The 23,405-nt window shown below is 32.7% G+C and overlaps 1 protein-coding gene across 3 annotated transcripts in view; it reads right to left on the bottom strand.

The window, feature by feature from the left end:
• Positions 1-23,405, bottom strand: part of Der-2 (Derlin 2) — a 287,644-nt gene that overhangs the window by 194,358 nt on the left and 69,881 nt on the right. Inside the window, exons 2-3 of one of the 3 annotated variants that reach the window (XM_089595261.1) lie at positions 2,076-2,141; positions 1,779-1,943 (exon numbers count right to left, since the gene is read on the bottom strand). In XM_089595261.1, the coding sequence (XP_089451387.1) occupies positions 1,779-1,943; positions 2,076-2,141 (231 nt within the window). Of the gene's footprint in view, positions 1-1,775; positions 1,944-2,075; positions 2,142-23,405 lie in introns of all 3 variants that reach the window. The other 2 variants (XM_089595247.1, XM_089595256.1) reach the window with 2 other exon arrangements.

Raw genomic sequence — 23,405 nt, forward strand, 5'->3', positions numbered from 1 at the left:
TGAATGCAAACAACAGTTGGGTATCTTATCGCAACTACTTGCTTGCTTCAGATAAAATTTTATAAATAAATAATTATACACTGCTCATCTACAAGAAGTATTTGTTAACAAATAATAATACAAAATAGTTTAGTTGAAAATTGCAGATGGTTGCTGGCCCAAGGGTACGTTTTGTAACTAAGTAATACTAAAATTCAATTGAGTTTCTGGTCATCGATGCTTACTTGTCTAATGAAATAAATCATGAATGAATAATACTAAAAAGCAATTGGATTTCTAATCACTGACGCTTGCTCACCTATGAAAATATTTTAATATTTAAAAACAGTTGGGTTTCTAATCGCTGACGCTTACTTGCCTAAGTTTGGATTATATTCAGACAGCTTAAAAGCCAGTCGGTTATATTAGAGCAGATATAGATATTATTTAATATTAAGTGGACGTTGCTCTACATAATTAAGACTTGAAAAGGACTGCCTAATGTGCAGTCGAAACGTTGTCAACTGAATAAAAGACTGAACAGTAAGCCCTCGGAGTTTATTAATTCTTCGTAACGATAGGATGTCGGTAAAACCAGTATTTAATTAATGTTTCAGAAGTATTTGACCTATGTTTTACCTAAACATATGACCGACTAACAGAAATATGTTATATACTTACGAAAAAGTTGTAAAAAATATTATTTACACTATACATTACTACTTATCACCGTTGCCATATCAGTCATTGAGCGAATTTTCTATGTGACTGTACCAAATATCACTAAAAACCGAAAATACGAAAAAAGGCCTCAAAGTTTTACCAAAAAACGAAGAAATTTATTTCAAACCATTACAACTAATTAAATGTTAAAAACAGATATACCTATATTTCAGCGCGGCAATTTGAGAGGAAAAAAAATCACATGCTTCTGTAAAAAGTAACCGTTGAGAAATATATATATAACTTAAATACACTGTGTATTTAATTAACTGTTATTCTTGTATGTGCCAAATAATGATAATGGCACCATAAGTAATGAGCCATTGTTCATGTTAATGTAGTGGAACGTATGATTCTTCATCGAAATACTGGAAAGCGCATAATTCTTCGTCGGAACAACTACCTGTACGATTCTTCGTCAGAACAGAGCTGCTTGTACGATTTTTCTTCAGAACATAGCTGCCTATACGATTCTTCTTGGAATATCAGCTGCCAGAACGATTCTTTGTTGGAATATTAGTTGCCTGTACGAGTCTTCGTCGGAACAGAGCGGCCTGTATGATTTTTCCTCGGAATATTAGCTGAGCGTACGATTGTTCAACGAAACATGGCTGCCTGTACGGCTCTTTGTCGAATCTTTTATGGAGTACGTTTTTTTGTATAGGGCGTCGAAATATTGGCTTTCCTCGAAAAAAAACTCCTTGGAAGTTCAGATATCATCTAACAAAATCTATTCATTGTCTAGTATATAATAAGTTGTTTTTTGGTATCTTGAGTACTTGGCGAAAAAGCCTGAAAAAATCATCTCTATATTTCACAACAGCATTTAAACCCACAACCCTTTGAGTTTCTCCAGCTAGAAAAAAAGCACGTTATTTTTCAAGTCAACGAAGCTCTTTACGTTGCATACTGTTTATGCTTATTTTACAGTATAGAATAGAAAGCCACAGGATTTCATTAGTAATATTGAGCATTACCTTTTGATTTAGGACTAACAAACTAAATTAATTCTAATGAGAGAAACAAAATAATGTTATTATGTTATGTCAAACTTTAAAATGTAAAAAGGATACAACCATACATATACCACCAAATATAAACATCATTACAAAATCAGCTGTTTTTCCACGGAACGATCCTTCTTCTAGCATACGGCAATATCTATATGTGAATATTATGTTAAAGAAAAAATTGAATCCAATTGTTCCAAAAAACAAAAATGTTGTGATCAAACGCCATAACTACAAAGAAAATGAAAATGATATTTTTATAAAAAAATCTTCTTATTTGTACAAACTCTTTTAAAGATGATTACTAATAAAGTAAGTATAACGTAGTTCTTTCAAATAAAAATCAATACACTGTTTAATTACCTGAAATTGTTTTGTTATCAAAATTGGATTGAAATAAAGTTGAAAAGGCGATATCAAATCTAGTTGCTGAAAAAATATTGTCTATGTACTAGTTGAACCAAATTTTAAAGAAATTTTTTTAATTTATTGTTTAACGTAAGTTAAAAGAATAATATAAAAAAAGTAAGAGAATACATGAAAAATCGGTAGTACACTATATATGTCTTCTTATAACTAAACAGTGCGTCTGGCTTTTTATGTTGCGTTGAACTAATATGTTATATTTTTTATTTTTATTAATAAATCATAAAAAATACCTTAAAAACATATTTTGATGCACGTATAAGATCTAAGTGTAATTGAGTTGTTATATAAGACTACTTTTCATAGAGTAAATACTTCATTTTAATTACATTAGAACACACTCTCTATAGCAGTATTGCGATCAAAGAGCTTATTACTTGGCAGAAACTGGAAAAAATAGTTTAATTTAGATTTATACTATTGCTTAAAAATAAAAAAGTATTTTATCTTCCTTGTGTCATCGATAAGTCTAGTAAATCAATACAATCAATAAATGTAAATCAGCTTTGACACGGTTCGTCTAGTAACACCATTGATGCCTCTGTTTAAACATATAATATTTTGCTCCACGCAAAAAAAAATTAAAATTTTTTATGTTGTCAAATTTTACTCACGATTTCATGTTCTTCAAAGTTGTTTTCATTCTGCTTATGCAGTAATAAGAAATGACAAATTATTTGTCTTCGAACTATCCCACTTATCTACTAACTAGAGCAGTAGTTAGGCTTATTTGGATGGAATGTGTGCATACAGCACAAACAAGCGGAAGAGAGAGAGAGAGAGAGAGAGAGAGTACGTGAATTCGTATGCAATTGTTACATCCCGAGTTGATATAGATGAATAATACCATGAGTAAAAATGCAATTCATTCGTTGAATTCATACACGTTATAATGTGTATGTACACAGGTTCATATGACAAGTGGAGCTTGTACGTCACTTCTATGTATGTGTGTATATTAGCTTCAAGGTACATGTTTCATAATATGCTGACATATAGTACGGCCAGCCTCGTTGTAACAAGGCATGTATGTATTAAAATTGTACGTTATATGTATTTGTGTATGAATAAATAGATTATTTAGCTATATTGATTTTGTAATAATTCAGAGAAAGCTTAATAAAAAAGAAATAAGAAAACATAAATTATTTGCACATTGATTGCTCATTTTTAATAATGTATACTTATTTCAAAACTGTAAATGAAAGATTATTTCATTAGATTAAAAATTGATTGTAAAACCTTCAAAAAGGATTAATTGCGAAATTTGTAATCTTTTTCTCGTTCTGATGCTACGAAAATGCACCATCAAAAGAAATAATTACTCTTTTTACACCGGTCACCTGTCCCCTAAAATTTTAGTCAACTTTTGACTTCCGCGTCCCACGACTACCTTATAGTGCGAGCAAACTAGATTTTTGACTGAGAAATCTAGACTGGGCCAAAAAAATTTTTTTTGTACATATCTTGAGCTTGATAACAAACGTAACCACTTTCGGACAAAAAAAATGTCAGCAAAAGATACAAAAAAAATGATATAAATGGCAAAATCAGATTTTTCACTTCTACCGAAAAAGCTGTAATTCGGTAAAAAAAACGTTTCATATGAAAAAGATGCGCAATTTTAAGACAAACAAAATCAGCCCTGGTAAACCCAAATCGGCCCTACCGTTTTTCCGCTAATTTCCAAAAACTGCCAATTTCACCCTGTTTTTCGGTACTTTGTAACTGGAGTTCTAATTGATATTTTGACTTCAAATTTTAACAGAACATGGGTTTTATGATTTTTAACAAACCTACAAAATTTCAAGATCATCGGTTGTAAATTTTTTGCAAACCATCAAATAAACTAAAAAAGGTCCTTCCGAAAAATGGCTCTAAAAAAGTTGTTAGACCACATACAACCATTTTTCAAAATGTTTTCTCTTAATAAGATGCATTTTTTCGCAAAGTACCCGCGGTGGCTCGCGGCGGTGCTAGATTGAGCGCACCACCGATTTAGGCATCTCCCACTTCCTTACAGCGCCGTGCCGATCTAGCGCCACCGATGGTACTTTGCGAAAAAACACTATTTTACAATACATTTTTAGGATACTTACGAAAAAGTTACAGATATGAAAATTTAACTAGTATTAGATTAACATCTTATTAAGAGAAAACATTTTGAAAAATGGTTCTATGTGGTCTAACAACTTTTTTAGAGCTATTTTTCGAAAGAACCTTTTTTAGTTTATTTGACGGTTTGCAAAAAGTTTACATCCGATTGTCTTGAAATTTTGGAGGTTTGTTAAAAATCATAAAATCCATGTACTGTTAGAATTTGAAGTCAAAATATTAATTAGAACTCCAGTTATGAAGTACCGAAAAACAGGGTGAAATTGGCAGTTTTTGGAAATTAGCGGAAAAACGGTAAGGCCGATTTGGGTTTACCAGGGCTCATTTTGTTTATCTTGAAATTGCGCATCTTTTTCATATGAAACGATTTTTTCGCTGAATTACAGCTTTTTGGGTGGAAGTGAAAAATCTGATTTTGCCATTTTTACCATTTTTTTGGATCTTTTGCTAACATTTTTTTTTGTCCGAAAGTGGTTACGTTTGTTATCGTGTATGTACGCATAACGTGTTGGTTGAGGTAACTCGGGTGTATTTCAAGGGCATCAATAGTCCTGGACTACGATAATGCGTAAGGTACAGCGTAGGAGGCCCATCAAAAGTGATTTCAGCGATAGTAGAGAAAGCAGAAACGGCAACTTTTTTTTGACCACAAACTCATTCGTATCGTTTAAGGGATCAGTAAAAAATGCTGCACGAAGCATTAGGAAACTCTGAAGCAGCAGTAACAACCATCAGTAATAAATGTAAGTTAGTTGTCAGTAACATAATTAATACAAAATCTTGTTAGAGTGACCCAAATAAATTGTGTTTAAAAGAATAAATTACTTTTTATTGTTTTAGTAAAAGAGTATGGTAACTAAATTTATTAGTATTATTTAAAATGCTGTTATGCAACTAAAAAGAACAAATAAAGCTCACGAGCCGAATTCTAGGAGATCCACAAACGACACTAAAATAAAACGGTTAATAGCATACTCTGAACAAGTCTGGTCACCTTTCCATCTCCACTGCTGGGTATCACCACCCAGTCACCTACCAGCTCCAGTAGAAGCTCAGATCTGAACTTCTGCTGGAACAGAAGCAACTATCTTACTACCTTAGAGCCTCGAGCACAGTTTTCTCATCATTGTTCGATCTCGACAGCCGATTCAACACCCCCAAAGGCCATTCTCGTCACCCCTAACTTCCCCTCGCTGTTTTAAGTTTTCCACCCTAACAGGCCTTTTTAACAACACCAAATCTTTTGTGACAAATAATCTTAAGCTTATCTACAATAACTTAAACTCTAAGAAACTTTCAAACTTGTAAGTTCTGAAGGTAACTCCTAATTAGTCTCAGATCCACTCTTGGGGGTCCAGAAGTAGCATAGGATATTTTTCGACTTGGCACTTTGATTAGCTCTAATATTTTAGGAACAGACAGTTATCTACTTTGACTGATTAAATGTGTAACACTAATTAACATTCCTTGTGAACGAACACGTTCGTGCAATTCATTATTTTTTGAAGAGTTAGTATGGCACGCGGTCGCTTTGTTGCTCAAGTTTTTCCACTGAGTACAGACAGTAATGCACAATGCTCTGTTGAAGAGCCTCAACAAGCGAGACGTTTAAATTTGCACAACCTGTCCACGTTGATTCTTAGAATGAAATTTATTGCCATTCGCCGTATCAGTATGATTCAGCATTAGCGTCAGACATATAGTAGTAGGGTTCTCAGATGGCCGAGGTGCCACAGAAAGCAGAATGACATTAGTGGCAGCCTGACTGTACTTTAAGTTAGCGGTATTGAAGGTAACAGCACGTATGAAACTATCCGTTCCAACATGAACTGCGGTTATTCATCCAAGATGTTAGAGCCCGTTAAAGAGAAGGAGCAATTGATCTATGAAGATGTCGTTTACCTGAAATTTTCACTGGCAAGAGTTATATTTCAATTGCTGTTGTAGGATGATTCTATACTTGTGACTCAAACGAACCCAAAATTAATCGTGAACGCCTCGTACAAACTGCCACAGGATCATGTGATTTAAATCAACTTGAAGACATCCAATTTCTATTGTGGTGTTGACGGGTGTATGGCAGCTCACGAGCTGTGTGGTGACCCAAATCAGAGGTTAAGTACAAATAATGGACTGATAAAGATGAGCCATGACTAAAGTCAAGTGTCAAAAGTCAAGTATTGCAGATGACTACAGCCTAAAATGATACTATTTACAGGATAAGAAGGAGTTCAGTGTGGCATGTGAGGGCTTAACTGTAGTAAAGCTCATTCGAATAGTAGTTGCGTTAGCTTAGCTGAACACATGACATGTACGGACGACCGAGGTATGACAGACACCTTTAATGTGGCACGTATTTATATTTTTACATAATATGTACGATAAATCAAATAAATGCATTTGTAGAGAAGGGTGAACATAATAATCATTACAAAAACTTTTTACGTAAAAACGATGAAGCCTTTTATTTGATAACAGGACAGATCTAAGTTCCTAAAATTGCCAGTAGTGCCTTGTAGCGAGGTAACTGTAGCATGGAGATGGGGTGTATGAGAAAATCTAGGAAACTTTTAACTTTAGTGATCTGTAGTTTGACTTAAAAAATTGTAAGTTTAGTTTTATTTCTGATTAAAGTAAATGTGACTTATTATTAACTATGTATAGAACAATGGCAGTAAAAAGTTTCAAGCTCATTAAATGCTTTCCCTTCTTTTAAATATGAATTTTGTAATGAAAAATGCAAAATTTGCGTTTGAGACTTCCAAAAAATTTCGAGTCCTTAACAATTTTATTTGTACGCCCCGCAATGAATTGATTTTATAATACTTGCATCAAGTAATTATAACCTTTCTACAAAACATTTTAAAGTCTGCAAAGTGTGCCCTCAAAAAGAATAAATTATTTGTACTTATGTGAGTGATACTAATTAAAAAAAAAAATTTATTTCAGATCTTCTTAAAGATTTTCACAACGCGCCCCATCCATTATTGTGAAAATCACAGTTTTACTATGAAGCACGTGAAAAAATTTAATTATTTTCAAAATCATACATTTTTTCACAGCACATCGGATATTTCATCGAAAAAGGGTCAGTATAAGTTATGATCATCATATTTATTTATTTATATATAATTGCAAAAAGATCGGGGCGTAATGATAATGCCATTAAAAAAATTTTAATCAGTTAAGAAAATCAATAAATTTAGTCAAACATTATATCAACTTAGGAGCCAGGGACTTTCGTAGTTTCTTCATTTTATATTTTCTCATTTACGTTCTTTCAATATGTTTTGACTTACTGATATGATTTCAAAAAATAATCATACAAATAAATTAATAGTACATTACGATTTTTTATTGTGTAGGAATCTCAAATTATCTATCATCTAAATTATCTGAATTTTAAGTCACTATCAAGCTGATTCACATAATATCAGACAACTGATGACTTATGAAACGAGAATCGTCTGCTCCTGCTGCTGATATTTGTGAATACACATGCAGACGGTAGAAGACAACGAGTTCAGTATTGTTTTAGTTTTTTGTCCGTGTGCGCTTGTATTGTCGATGACGAAGTGTTGTATATTCAACGTTCGACGGAAAAAATAGTAAGTGTTCATAAATAAGTACGTTTATTTGAGTATTTTATGAACGTATACTTTTATAGAGATGGCTCCTGAGACGCAAGAAAGCAAGTTACAAAAAGTGAAAGAGAAAAGAAGAAAAGCAGCCAAGAAATGTGAGCAAAAAATACTCAATAGACGACATACATGGGAGAAAGAAAAAAGAAGAAACGATAGTTCGACTCATAATGGGAAAATACTTGGTGAATACGACGGAGCTAAGAACAAAACAATGAAGTGATTGGGAAAGTTAGGCGATACTATGGTAAATTAGAAAATTTGTCTAAAAAAATTATGATAACGTTATTAGAAGGAAAAAAAAGTGAATTTGAAAATCTAAATTCAACAGATACAAAATAATCCAGTAAAGGTTCACTTATTATGAATCAAACTCCATTGATTCTAAATGATATTTCAGATAAATTTTCATCAGAAGATTCCGTTGATGTTGTACGAGTAGAGTCGAAAAGTATCAAATCAAATGAAACTATCTCACGTTTGAAAAAAAACCATAAAAAATTGTAAAAAACGAGAACAGACTTTGAGGCGTAGGGTTAAAAAATTAGACCAAAATATTCAAAAGCAACGTAAGACCATACAATTTTGGAAGAAAAAATATTACAAAAAAAAAAAACCGTTTGAACAGAAAGTCGAAAAAATTATCAACAAAGGGATACCAGCGATTAAAGAAAGATTATTATATTAAAGTTCTTGAGACTCAGTTCTTAGAAAATACCAAAAAAATTGAATCTGGTAGAGAAAAATCAATTTTATCACGTTTAGTTGTGGGAAGTATTGTAAAAAAATACCACTGTATGAAAAAACCTTCAGGTCTATAAAGTTATTATTGACAAAGAAAAAAAAAGGTCATCGTCATATGATTTAAAAAATGCTGAAAGTAAAAAAACAGAAAAATCAAGAGATGAAAAACGATGTAATCAAATTTTTAGAGAAAGATGAAAATTCTGCACCTGAACCTAGTAAAAAAGACATTATCATCAAAATTTGAACTGAAATACGTAAAAAATACTTATTAGATACTTTAGACAATTTATACCTAAAGTTTAAAACCTAAAAATGCTTTAAAATATCTTGTTTTACGTTTTACAAATTGCGCATTTATTGGATAGTTAGTCGGAAAATGTCAGAAAGAGAAACGTGCTTATGTACAAATATAAACTTCATTTTACAAAAGTTGTCAAAATTGAACATATTGCCTTCAGCAAGCTCTAAATCTTGCTCCAATTCTATAACTTGTAACTCAATGTCAAAATTATACATGCATCGTGAATGTGCAGTTTGTCAATAATAATGTGTCGATTTATCTAAAAAGCCTTATAAGACATTCTATTGTCAGTGGAACAGTAGTTTCATGGATCGTTTGGGTACAAAAAACAAAATGTATCATGTGAGAGTTACAACAAAAAATCGAGAGCAGAAAATTTTTTTGCGCCCTCAGTACTTTTCTGCCTTAGGGCCTAAAATGATTTACTGGGCGCAAAGTGTGCCCACGGGCACGAAATCGCACTTTGCGCCCTCGGTAAGAAAAACAGTATACGCGAATCGGGCACCAACATCAACAATCGCGCACTTCGGGTGCTCATGTTTGTACTTTGTGCCCTAGTGACGTAACGTACTATTGATAATCAAATATAAATTGAAGTGTATGTATTTACTTTAAAATAAAGTCATACAATGATTAGTACGTAAATTGTTGACAAACTTGACTTAAAAAACATCCATCATAGAATTAATATACTCAAGCCCTTAGACGCATATACTTTATATTTACAAAATATGTTTTTGCAATAACAGTAAAATACTTAGTGACAAATTATTTTAAAATGTCAAAATTTAAATAAAAAAGTGGAAAAATTTGACTTAAAAAAAAATAATAAATAAATAAATAAATAAAAATATAATGTCCTAATTAAAAGGCACATGTAAGAATTGAAAGTATGTTGCTCCTAGTAGAAAAATTAGATACATAACCTTAAAAAATTTGGTAACCATCTTAACAAAAGATGGTAAACGAAATTATTTGGAAAAGTAGTCGTACACTCATGATATTATTAATGACTAGCAAAAATTATTTTTAAATAATTTTCTGAAAACACTACCTGAAAACATCCTTGTATTTGATTATCAGGAAAAAATAAAAATAACAATTTGGAAAGGTATTTTATACAGAACACAAAAACATTAAGACTAACGAATGAATAACTATTCCGCGATATGTAACTGAACCCATTTTTGTTAACTCATTTTCATAAACTAAGGTTTAAAGTTTTTTTAATAAACGCTTGTAAAAGTATTAATTTTCTCAAAAAAACTTATTATTCATGAATCGTGGAACACATAGTTTCATAGAAAAAACAGAAACTTTCATTATTTTTTGTAAAAAGTCTCTATTCACTTGTATTTTTTAATTTGCTGCAAAAAGTTGAATTAAATTTTGATTACAAATTTTACCAAAAAAAATATATCAAGAAATTTTCGGAAAAAGCTTAATATTTCTTGAGATACTTTATAACCTTAAACTATTCATAATTTTTTCTTTTTCAAAAAAAACTTCTGGAAAAAACTTTTACAAAAATCTAAAATTTTCTCTACAACAATCAACAAATCTAGTAGATGTTTCGACAATTATTAGGCATACCAAACTTTAAAAAAAACTTTATAAAGTTCGTTGCACTGAGCGTGCTCAAAAATTTAAGCGTCACCTGCAGGAAACACGGACAAATTAAGTGTGATCTAAGTTTAAAAACCAAGTATTTTCTAACAGTTTTTAATTGCGTTTTAAAATTGTTTACAATTTTAGTTTACAGGTCAAGCTATAAAAATACTTCTTTATTTATTAACAAAATGAAATTTTTACGTTATTATTTGTGCATTACAACGTGACTTAGGACCCACTCAAAGTACATTATTTATTTGTTTTGTGGCCTGAACAATCTTGGAGAAACATTTTCTGAAGAAAAAAAACTTTTTTTTTTATTGGATTTTTCCATGATAAAATATATGTGAAATACTATTTTCAAATTGTAAATCTCCTTTTTTGTTTAAATAATTGGAAAACATTGATTAAAGGCCAAACATGTCCTGAGCTTGAATTTTGGTACCCTAAAAATTCATAACCAGCAACTCTAAAAACGCATAATAACGCCAGTTTACTCTTACATTTACAGGCAAGTATCCCTCCTCACGTTTAAACTGAGAAGACAACCAAAAAGGAAACCGACACCGAAAGATGTAATAACAATGACCTATTGTAGAAATCTACAATCTACATCAGCGCGTCAATATGTGTTTAATTGTTATCTTTGTGTCATGAAATTCACGAATGAACGGGTATGAAACGTTAATGTACGCTGTGAAAAAAAACAATTGCAACAGCGCTACTAGGAGAATTAATAAAATGTGCTTGTAGATTTATAAGCACAACATACATTCTTGAAAAAAATTATGTACCAGGATTCACAGAGGTAAAACCACAGAATATGCAGGGCAAAATAAAAAACATGACATAAATTTCGATGGAAATTGATTCAGATGTGGCAATGTCAGTTATATTTTGGTAACATAAAAAGAGATTTTTTAAAATTACAATTATTGGTAAAGCTTAAATAACTTTAGTAAATTACAACGAATCAGTGTAAATACCACTAGGCATGCTGCATTATATTCAAGTTAAAACAATTGGTATAACTCTTTTAACAGATGAGTATGTAATAAGACCTATTGGCACTTATAAAACTAATAGGCTGTGATTAAGGGCAGCAAGCTTAAGACCTTTTCATAAAAATGTACAAATAAATTTTATGTAGTAACAATTTTAAAACGTACTCAAATTAATACTTAATAAATATTAATAATTGTTTTAAGATCATGAGTAACAGATGTGAAGGGAATAGTTATACTGAATTTGAAAAAAGACGCGACGAAAAAATACTAACGCGTTTAATAATAATTAAAAATGATCTAAGATTAGGAAACAATAAAACTTATTGTAAAAAGTTAATTGGCAACGTTAATTGTGCTAAAGTTGAAATAGAAGATTATCAAGTCTATGTCAAAGAGCGTATCGATTTTTTTTACTTATCATCATGCCCTGTCGTTATTAAGCAAGATTAATAGGTGCACAATTTTAACATCGCAGGAAAAAATCAAAACGTGGGGAAGAAGTGCCAAGTAGAAGTAGAAACAACACTAGCCAGGACGGCTACAGCTTTTTAGTTGCGCAGAAAAGGATAAAAAACGTGTAAGTATAATCTATAAGTACTAGCTGCCATAGATCTCGTAAATTGCAGATCTTATGTATCTATTCCTGTGCTGTTTCGTTGAAAGCAGTATTTTTGATTTTAAAAAGGTTTATTTTGTCTAGTCAATGCTTTTAGTGTTTACGAATGTGTTTAATACCTCTGCGACTAAGAGTAATAATTTTAAGTTCTTTTCCTTGTGAATTGAGCAACCAAATAATCATCGTATGAGGTTAGTTGACCCATACTCACATTAGTTACTGTTAAGAATTTGTATCAGAATAGTAAGTTTTTTAAATTTTTACACTTGTTTTTTCATTGACAAAGTACACTTTTGTGTACATATTTATTTTCAAGTAAAACTCATGTGTTTTTTACTGAAATTTTGGCATTTTGATATTTTTCATATTTTATTATACTGGATAGTCATAGCAAAAACATGTGACGTGGATATAAAAATATATCTTAAGACTTAAATAAATACATTTATAAATTCACTGACATTTTTCAAAATAAGTTAGTCAGAAACTAAAATAATCCCTCTTTTTATGACTGCATATCTATCTATCTAAGGTAATTAATTGTAATAAGTAATTATCTTTCTTTTTATGAAAAAATTAGTCATGAAAGCCTACCATTTTATAAATTTTACTAAATATTAGAAAAACTGCGAATCATATTGAAAAATGCTGAATGTAAAAGTTGTAACCTATTCATATATCTACATTAAAAAAAAGTTTTATTATGTCACCTAATCGCAACAAAACAGTTTTTTCGTTGTTACTAAATAAAGGTTGTGAAAAATATAATAAAATGCCGAAAACCTATCAAAATATAGCATGAGTCATGCGGAAGTAGTAGTCTGAAAATAGAAACGATCGAGTGGATAGATTTTGAGCAATTTAACTTACAACAACAAAAATTCGAAAAATCCAATATCTTTTTTTTAACTATAGTACATTAGCGTCTTTAACTGTGCTTGTTTAGGTAATTATATATTTGACATTCAATCGTAAGAGTAGTAATTCTTTAATAATAAGTCATTATTTTTTACTAAACACATTTTTTGAGTTGATTATTTAATAAATAACTTATTGATTTGGTAAAACTAAGTAGTAATGTTAATTCTATTGTGTTACTAAAATTTTTCTGCGGATACTAGTAGGAACAAAATGTCGCACGACCAATAGGAGCGAATATGAATTTTGTTTTGAAAATCACTGTGAGTTTGTTTATGAACATGATGATGCGAAAGTATAGCATAGCACAACATAAAAGTTATGCTTTCAGAGAACTTTTTATTTGATCGCGAGCAACTTACCATTCGATTGCTACAATAAAGTTAAGTACCAAGTTATTTTGTACCACCTGTAAATGTACCCAGGGAGGTAGGGGAGAGCGAACTCAAGCGCTTGCCTAAGTCAACCAGTGCGCTTTTCTTTAAATCCAAGACATCAGAAAATTATTTAATTTTTTTTTCTGTTTTCAGACGCTCCGTTTTTTTTTTTTTTTTTTTAAGAACGAAGTTCTTCATCGCGGGTTCTGATGAAATATACATTTTCTGTGTGTAAGGACGGTTGAGAATAGGAACTCATCAGCCAGAAAGTGTAAGAAAAAAGCGTGAACGTTTAGGGAGGGGGGCACAAAGTAGCAGTGACAACACAGAGCGAGAAGAGAGAGAGAGAGCCTGCCAGTGCAGGGACCCATCAGTCAGAAAACGTAAAAATGAATCGTGCACTTGCAAGGAGCGGAAGCACAGAGCAGTAGTAGCAACACACAGAGAGAGGGCAAGAGCCAGCCAGCTCAGGGATCTATCAGCCAGAAAGCGTAAGAATAAAGCATACACCTGTAGGGGAGGGAAGCACGGAGCAGTAGTGGCGACACGTACAGAGTGGGAGAAAGCTAGCCAGCGCGCGCAGGGATCTATCAACCAAAAAGTGTAAGGAAAAAGCATGCAGTTTTAGAGAGGGGGAGCACAGAGGAGCAGTGGCAATACATAAAGAGCTAGCCAGCACACAGACGTACCAGCCAGAAAGCGTAAGAAAAAAGCGTGCACTTCGATTTTTGCTGAATAAAAAAAAGCCAAATTAAAGAGAATTTGATTACGAATCGAATATAAAAAGAATTTTTGCAAACCGATGTTAATTAAATAAATAGGAGCACTTTTTTGATCGATATGAATACACATGACTCTCACATCTATCTAAGCCCAGACGCCACAATCACATTACCAGCTGGAAATTGGTGGCAGATTTGAATACTAAATTTGAAAAAATAAATAGAAAGAGCAAGCATTGAATACGCGTGTATATGCATACCAAGTGAACCACAAAAAAGTGTTCAAAGAGACTGAATGTATGTATGTATGTATGTTGGCACCCTCGCTTTGATGCGTAAACATTATTGCGCAATGTGCATATATTTTTGCACACTCGCTGGCAGAGGAACAAGTACTACCAGGGGACTCATTTTGGTAAACGATATACGTAGTCGATTTCGAGTTATGAGAATTATAATTCGGTGGAAAAAATGAAAATTAATGCTTTCTGGCTGATGCATTCCCAAGCTTTTCATACATGATAAATGTACAGGAAAGATATATCCCGCCGTAACCCACGAAAAAAACACATATTGAACTCACATGTATTTACGAACCTTGTATTTTACAGTATACACGTAATTTTTACATACATGCGAGAACTTCGTTTTTACCGGGGGACTTCGAGTCCCACACGCTGGTTTTTTTTTTTCAAGTAGCTCGTTGATTTACCAACAATGCTGGTAAGAATTTTTTCACTAGAGAATCCTAATAAATTTATCACTCGCCTTTCTCATTGTTGCTGATTCTTTGAGATGGATCAGAATAATTTAATAACACTTTGAAATTTCTTTTATTACTAAATTTTTTTTAAAATGTGCAAAAGGAATTATATCCTCTATAAATATTCTTTGTTTAGTAACAAAGAATATTTGGTTACTATCGTTGGTAAAAAGGAGGTATATCAAGCTAGCATTACTAAATTAAATTTCCCATTCCTAATGAGCCTAATAATTTTTCGCTTATTATTCGCTAACTAGTTACCAAATTAAACAATTTTTCACTTCAGCCAGTTCATGGTAAATCGCTTAAACGCTAGTTTGACACCAATCTAGCACTACTCTTGACGTATCTTTTTGTAGGAGCAGCATGGATCTAACTTATAGGTACCTAATTTGTCGATAGTTTGTTAATGAAAAATAGCACTATTGACGATTTTGTTGCGAGCCCAGCGTCCAGCTGTCTAACGACTAACGTCATCTCAAAGGACGTGAAACTAACACTACACTCAGCATATCTCCTTGTCAGAGCAGCATCAAGTAAATGTAGAGGTACTAAAATTTTTTACTTATTTGTTACTGAGCTTTATGTTTAATTGCTGAAAATTTTTTTTGCTGAAGAATTCGTTTTTTTAAATAGCTATTTCCGAAAAACTATGATTCTGTAAACTTTAGACTTAATGTAACGTAGCCAAAGGTACTTTTTGGGGTCTCTTACACTTTTTAAAATAGGTTTCGTGGCATACTTTTTTATAACTATTCGTTCTATGTTAATTTATTACTAATTTAATAAATAATTGTAAAATATGATTCAACTTGAAATATGAACATTCTTTTTCTATATTTACAATGATCTCAAGGGAAACATGCACAGTAGAGAAAAAGACAGTCAATTTATACGACAAGTAATCAGAGATATGTAGCAAACTACTTTTTAGTATTTTTTTGATAAAAATGAATTGTTAATTGGCAACCGAGTAGGGGCAATAATTAATTTACTATTTTGCAGTATAGTTTAATGAAAATTGTTATGGTCAAGCAAGCATTGGCGATGAGTAATCCAACTGTCATGTTTTTACTACGTTTAAATAAAAAATATAGTTTTCGTCACAAAAGTACCATCGCCACTAGGGCTATTTTTACGCTTAAGAGACCGTCAAGTTCAAATGTTATGAAAAATGCCCTGAGGTAGATAATAATTTTTTTTGCAATCAAGTAATACTAATAATAAATCTTTTATTTTAAACGTGTTAAAATAAAAATTACTAAGCATGCGTAGCACTAAATATTTAACTAAAATTTTTATCACATTTAATGCTGAAAAACTGATGGTTCACTTTTTTCTGATGTTTACTAAGATAATTATAAATTTTGTAACTACAATTCAGTGATGCAGTACGTTTACGTATTAATTTTTTAATCAAATCATACTGAGGAATAGTAATTTATTTGTCATTGATGCTTGCTCTCGCAGTTACTACATGTTTTATAAAAAAATATTGCTCAACAGTTAAGTCACGTATTGCCGATGGTTTTTCATTTAATAATTAATTCTTTTATCAACTAACTTTGCAAAACAGTTGAATTACTCATTGCCAATACTTACTCACTCAATCATAAGTTTTTTCATGTCATAGGACCTCAGATAATAATGATATATTAATTATGTTTGTATATTGAATTCTAACTCTACTTTTAAAAGAACAACAAGTATACGAGTTTAATAAGGAATTTATTTTAAAAAAAATCTCTTGTAAGAAGTTTAGATAAGTGTATAAATGAAAGCCTTAAAATATTTCAAATCAACATAAAGTTACAGTTACACATAATTTTATAGAGTTCAAATTACACAGGTCTGAAATAAACTATTTTATTATAAGATGCAAGTCAAAATAACTATTTTTAGAACCATTTATCAAACTGTTAACCTTATGTAGTAAATTTGAGATGAGGTATGATGCTCGAAACGTATTATCATAAAAATACAAGCAAGCATGAATACATGTAAGAAATTGTTCATTGTTAAAAAGAGAGACACAGTCTGTGCACGATTTAAAATTTAAGATTAAGTCATAGTTAAATTACTATCAACTAACGTATCAATTACACCAATCTAGAAAAAAACCATGTCAACATTAGGAGCAAGTAGAAATAATTTTTTAACCATAAGAAGTTATTTAAACTATTCTATTTTTTTTTGCATTTTGTAAAAAAAACATCTCTAATCACTAATACATGACATACATGAGTCAAAAGATTAATACAGTTATAAGTTCAACCAGTCTCATGGAAACATATATATATTAACAACAGGAAAATTGTGTTTATTAGGTTTGAGTTAAAATTTTTTGTTGAAAATCAAGCCTTTGTAGCTTCTTGGCCAGTTAGCAATATGCATTTTTTATAATGATTGATTATTTAATATCTTTACGTAAACATAATAATTTATTAAAGCATTGGGTTACACTAAAAATTCAATTAGCAAGGGACATTATGTTTGTTCGAACTTATTAAATATTAATACTAATTTACATTTGAAGTCAGAAAACAATGCTATATTTTAAGGAAAGAGCATAAAAGTATGAATTTTCAATACAGGACTTTTGTAATTTTATATTTACTTCATAATTTTAACATATATTTTATTACATATTCTTTAACAGTAATACTTAGTATTAAAGATTGAGTCATATGAGAGAAATTTATTTCCGCAAGGAAATCGTTAACAATTATTCACCTTATCATGAGATTCTTATAAATGATAAGTTATGTGTTGTGTTGAGTCACTCTGCTTAACATATCTTGTGTAAATCTACTAACTTGTTGTTATGTTTCTTTCAGACACAATCAATTTTTTTCTTCTTTCGAATTCTTTCTCACTCTTTTCTTCTTTACTTTGCCATCCGTTTCTATCCATCTAGAATACGCCACTCTCCAGCTCTCACTATGTACGAGAGATACACTACTTTTAGTATTTCCTAGTACATTATCAGATTGTGACATGGTACGTTCTTACCAATGGCTTTTTTTATCTCAAGATTTGAATGCGAGGCTGAAGTGACTTAATGAGTCGCTGATTTCGTGCACTAGCGTTAATAAAACAATTGTAGTTTTTTTCCAAACTAGCATGTTCAACTTATTTAGAGTTGTAGGTTTTTAATTATAATTTGCACGTGTGTCACTTTTGATTTTCTTTTGTTCAACTAATTCTAACAAACTAACCATAGATTTGAAGTATAAAGTTACTATTATTACGATACGTTGTCACCTTATGACTGTAAGTAGTCGTGCAGCGCCACTAGCACTGGTGGTCCGTCATTTCTCCAAAACAGCTCTCATTAACGTTTATACTAACATCGTCCTATCGTTGGCAGTTGTTTATGTACCTAAGCTATATTTTTTCGAATAGCGCACCTACTATTTTGTTTTATAATTTTTTTTATCTTTTCAAAGCTTTAACACGCGTAGTCTTAGATAAAAGTCAGAGCTATCCATAAGAAAATTACTTTGAACGAGTACCTCTACCGTTTGGCCGAAAACGTAGACTACGTATCATAACTTAGATATAAGCCAGTCATAACTTCGTATTAAATTAGTCTTATCAGTCCTTCTATCCACATCTCAGTGTAGCAGAAAGGCTAATCAAAATCTAAACAACTGTGTACCACCAACCACTTTATTACACATTGAATTCACTAACTTTTACAACCCATCTGTTACTGGCATTTTCATTGAAATTTCAGTATAATTTTTCTCAACTGTAACCAGATCACAGGCGACAAGCCACCAGAAAAAAAATTGGTTACCCGCATTTCATAACTACATTCTTGACATCACCTTATATACGTTCTCACTCTCGACAAAATAAAAGGCAGTAGAATTGATATCTGTTTTTTTTTATTTATCTGATAAATCAAACTAAACCGACTACTATATCTGATTTTGTCATAAGCCCTTTTTTTTTTACATTTTTCTTAGATATTTAGTCGAGTAAATTTTAGTAGCAATATCAAATATTATAAACATATGAATACGTATACTTAAGGGGAATCCCATCGAGTAAAAACACCAGATAAAATCTTTCACCTTTTCTCTCTGCTTGCGATCTAGTAATAATACCTGGTTGAACAAGCAACCAAATCTTTTGCAAGTGACTTTAGACTATTTACCAATCCCTGGGTTCATTTTTTTCTAAAAAAAAACCCAGGGCACAAGTCAGGTAGACTAAGGTTACAACTTGTCCTACCTATTCACCCAATGCGAGCTCGAATAAGGAGTTGTGATCTAGCCATCGGATGTTAATTTATCAATAGTGTAATATAATTAAAATTATCCCCGTTGATATTTTCAGATATTTCTGTTGGCTATATAAGAAATTCGGATAGGCAAATTGAAGTATTTGAAATTGATTGTTTTTTTCCACTAAAACGAAAGTATTAAAGATAGAAAAAAATTAAATACAAAAAAGATGAGCAATTAAAAGCCTGATAAAATTAGCCACGTTGGTACCAAATTGGTTCAGTAGTACGCTTGTAAACTGAAAATCATCGCTATTTTTTTACAATACACTGCCAAAATTCGGATTTAATTATTATTAAGTTGTACACTCAACAATTGTTTTCTGGTAAAAATTTTTCATCCAATCTGTTTGATATTGTAATAAAGTGTTGTTTCTATCAGTTTATATTCACGATTGATATTGAAAAACGTTCAGGTGAGTCCCAGTGTCTCCTTATGATTAAAGTTACCAAGTCACATTTTGGCGTTCTTAACAGTCTACACCAGTTGAAACTTACACTTAGATCACAGTCACTCATGGGTTGACGAGTCCACCCTATCTTGCCAATCGCGGACTTTTTTTTTTTTTTGATTAATGTAGAGAGGAGGAGAAAATCTTCGTGGACACCTCAGCTAATCAGGTGGTAGTATCGGATTCACCCAGTATGCCTACCGACTAAAAATTAACCTTCCCGCATGGGACAAATCCGTGAGGACCACTCCCCTAAAAGACAAAAGGGTATAAGAAAAGAAAGAAGAAGGAAAATAACGAAAAATTTCGGAGGCCGGCTAGCTCCTAAAGGGATGAGAAGAGGGGGCACTTACGCATCTAGGCGAAGCTCGAATCTTGGCTTGCACCAGAATAGAGTTAGATAAGATTAAATTTGGTGTTATTGCATGTGTGAGTAGATGTGTGGGTCCACTGTGTGTTATGTATTTGGAAGCGTACTTGTAAGTAGTGTAAGTGTTGCATAAGGTTGAGGCCGTAAAGATTTGAATAAGCTTGTACAGGAGGCCCTCATGCCAAACTCTGTATAAGGCCTGCTGTACATCTAGGAAAGCTATCTCGGTGAGGTTTCTGTGAACAAGGCTATCGGAGAGGTCTTCCATGACTCTCAGAAGCTGGTGTACAGCCAAATGTCTGGCTCCAAAACCATGCTGCACGTCTGAAAGGATGTTGTTTTCCATGGTATACTTGTTTAGGCGGGTAAGGATGACACTTTCGGTGATTTTACTAAGCGAGAAAAGTAAGCTAACGGGTCTGTGGCTCAAGGAATTGCTGAGGGGGTTTCCCGGCTCAGAAGGCAGATGACCGTAGCCTTCTTCCACGCACATGAAAAATAACAAAGGCGCATCACGGCGTTAGTGATGTTACAAATCACCATGATGAATTCTTAAGGGAGAATTTTCAGGACGCTGTTGGAAATACCGTCTCTGGGGGCTTTCTGGGTTTTTAGGGAGAAAATGATACCTCTGATTTCGAAGGGTGAGCAGTGTTCAAATTCCGGGTTATCGAGAATCTGTTGCTGCACCGTGTGGTTAATTTTTACGGGTTTCCGCGCTAGTTCTTAAGCGCTAAGGTTGAGGGAGCATTGATTTTGCAACGAATCTGCAAAGATCTCTGCTTTGTCCAAATCGAACGAGTAGAGTTTGTTCCCGTGTTAAAGGGGGGAGGGGGAAGGCCGTTTGTTGCGAAGTTTATTAACGACGTTCCAAGCATTTTTTGAATGGGACTCTGCCTGTGATATGTATTTGTTAAATTTCTTGTTTCGGAATTCGAAAACTTAGGAGTTGACCGCCCTTATGGGAGTAAAGGTGTTCTTTTAGTTCAATTGTTCTCCGTTTTTGCAAGAGTTCCTGAACTCTTTTTTTCTCCGTAAGGATGAGACAAATAAAGTCACAGGAAAGTTGTTGTTGTGGTGGCATCTTGTATGCACCTCTTAAGTTTGTCTCTGTATTCGTCAACTGCAATGTCGAGTTCCGTTTGGGACCTGATAGGACGACATTTGAATGGGAAGACTCGAGAATATATTCAAGGTGGACCCAGTCTATATAGCTGGTGGTAACGGGTATGGTAAGGAAGGACTTAGGGATGTCTAGGTAGACTGGGTTATGGTTGCAAGGAAGGTCTGGGGAGGTTCGTGGTTCGGTAGGGATGGTTAAATTTTTCGTCAGAAATATGTCTAAGATGTCCGGGTCTTGGTCTAGAGAGCTAGGATAGTGAGTCGGTTTACTCGGAACCTTAAAGTTGATGTTGAGGTTACGCAAGTATTCCAGAAGGAAGGGACTTTTAGAATTTTTTTGTTTGCAATCCCACGATTTATGCTTGGCGTTTAAGTCGCCAGCAACGATCGTAGGGATGTTGAAGTCAAACGGTGAGGTTATGCATTGGAGGTTAGGATCCTTCTCCTGAGGAGATTAGAGGGAGATGATATTAATAGAAGCGGATAAAGTGGTGTGTACTTCGATTCCAACTGTTTCACGGTTGGCAGCGTCCGTACTTATGACTCAATGGTAGATGCCGTTGCAAACAAGGATAGCCATTCCACCATGGGATTGTTCGTGTCTATCTCGTCTGTGTACCGTGTAGTTTGGTATGTAGAGTATCTTTGTGTTGTCTAGGTGAGTTTCAGTAATGCATGCAAATTCAATGTTTCTAGTTCTGAAGTATGTGTATGAGTTCAGTTGTTTTGTGTGTGATGTTGTTCGCGTTTCAGTTGAGTAGTGTAAAGTCCCTGTATAGCATGCTGCTGTTCTGTTGCCCTCAAAACTTGACATTTTTCGTTTATAAGGAGAGAACTCAAGTCTGAGTAAGAGCGATGCGTAACGGGCATGCGTAGAAAGCGTGCGTTCGTTACGTACGCTCAAGCAAGACTGCCAATCGCGTACTTCAACAACTTGCGTGTGATTATTGTACCACTCATTGTTTAGCTGCTTAGGTAAGTCTTTATGAGATTTACGTTGATAATGGTTTGTCAAGTAAGCTTACAATATAAGAACCCAGGAGTGAATGCAAGAAATTACTAGAATTGTGCTGTCTCGGTGGCTTTTTTCCTTACAAAATGGATCGTTAAAGTTTGCTTAAGTATTATCGAATTTACCTTGAGAATTTCAAGTTTGTAAAGAGAAGTATCTCAATTTTCAGAATTAAATTTCCTCAATGGTAAGACTGAATTATGATTTCATACTAACGAATTTCAATTTGAGTTGCCAGTAAATGATCTTTTAAAATTTGGACAAAACACACTTGGTTAGCTCGATTGTCTGAGTTTTTTGACCTTCTGGGATTGGAAGCCCCTGTCATTATATTTGGTGAAATACTAATTGATTGGCAAAGACCAAGGTAGATTCTATCAAAGTGTTGAGTATATCACGATTTGAGCTATGTGCGGCACAGCTATTATCCATTGTCCCAAGTCATTTAAACAACATTATTTCACTAAAGAATGTGCCATTACATATACAATCAGATTCCCATAGCATATTTTATCGTCTTAATAGACTACATGCTTGATGGCCAGTGATTGTAGCTAACAGATATGATATTTATGAACTGATTTCATATGCTAAATGGTATTGTGTTACTTTAAAACAGAACCCTGCATCTAGGCGAATTTTTACTAGTGAGTTGTCTAATTAAAAATTGTGAATTAACGGTGTGGTACACTTTTACTAATTAAACTCTATATACATATATATATATACAAGGTTTGAGAAACATAATGAAAAGCAGCCATCTATGGCTTCTACGTTTACAAATCTACAAGGGGAAATTGAATTCTTTTATATTTTCTTGCTAAAACACTTTTCCTGATGGGAATACGTATTAAAATTACAGTCTTCTGTTGTCAATTTGCACATCGGTATTTACATAGGATTGAGCATAATCATACAAAACCCACAATCTTTATAGAACTTTTGATTGAGACTAACAGCAAGCCGCCGTTGCAAGCCAATGCAATCTTTAAAAACTGAAATGTTTTTTCAAAGCCTCATTCAATTTATCTAACGATACCTGAGTTCAATAATGCTCGACAGTTTCTATTTTTTTATTTTATTTATTTATTTTTTTTTTTTCAACATCCATAGATTCACTTTGATAATTATTATCAACTCCTGAAAAAAATTAGTATGCGGTGATCGATAACTACTACCACCCCTACCACTACCACTAA

This window comes from Copidosoma floridanum, unplaced genomic scaffold (assembly GCF_036245765.1).
Source record: "Copidosoma floridanum isolate Cflo_tuat_1 unplaced genomic scaffold, Cflo_Japanese_pri ptg000002l, whole genome shotgun sequence".
Classification (NCBI taxonomy): Eukaryota; Metazoa; Arthropoda; class Insecta; order Hymenoptera; family Encyrtidae; genus Copidosoma; species Copidosoma floridanum.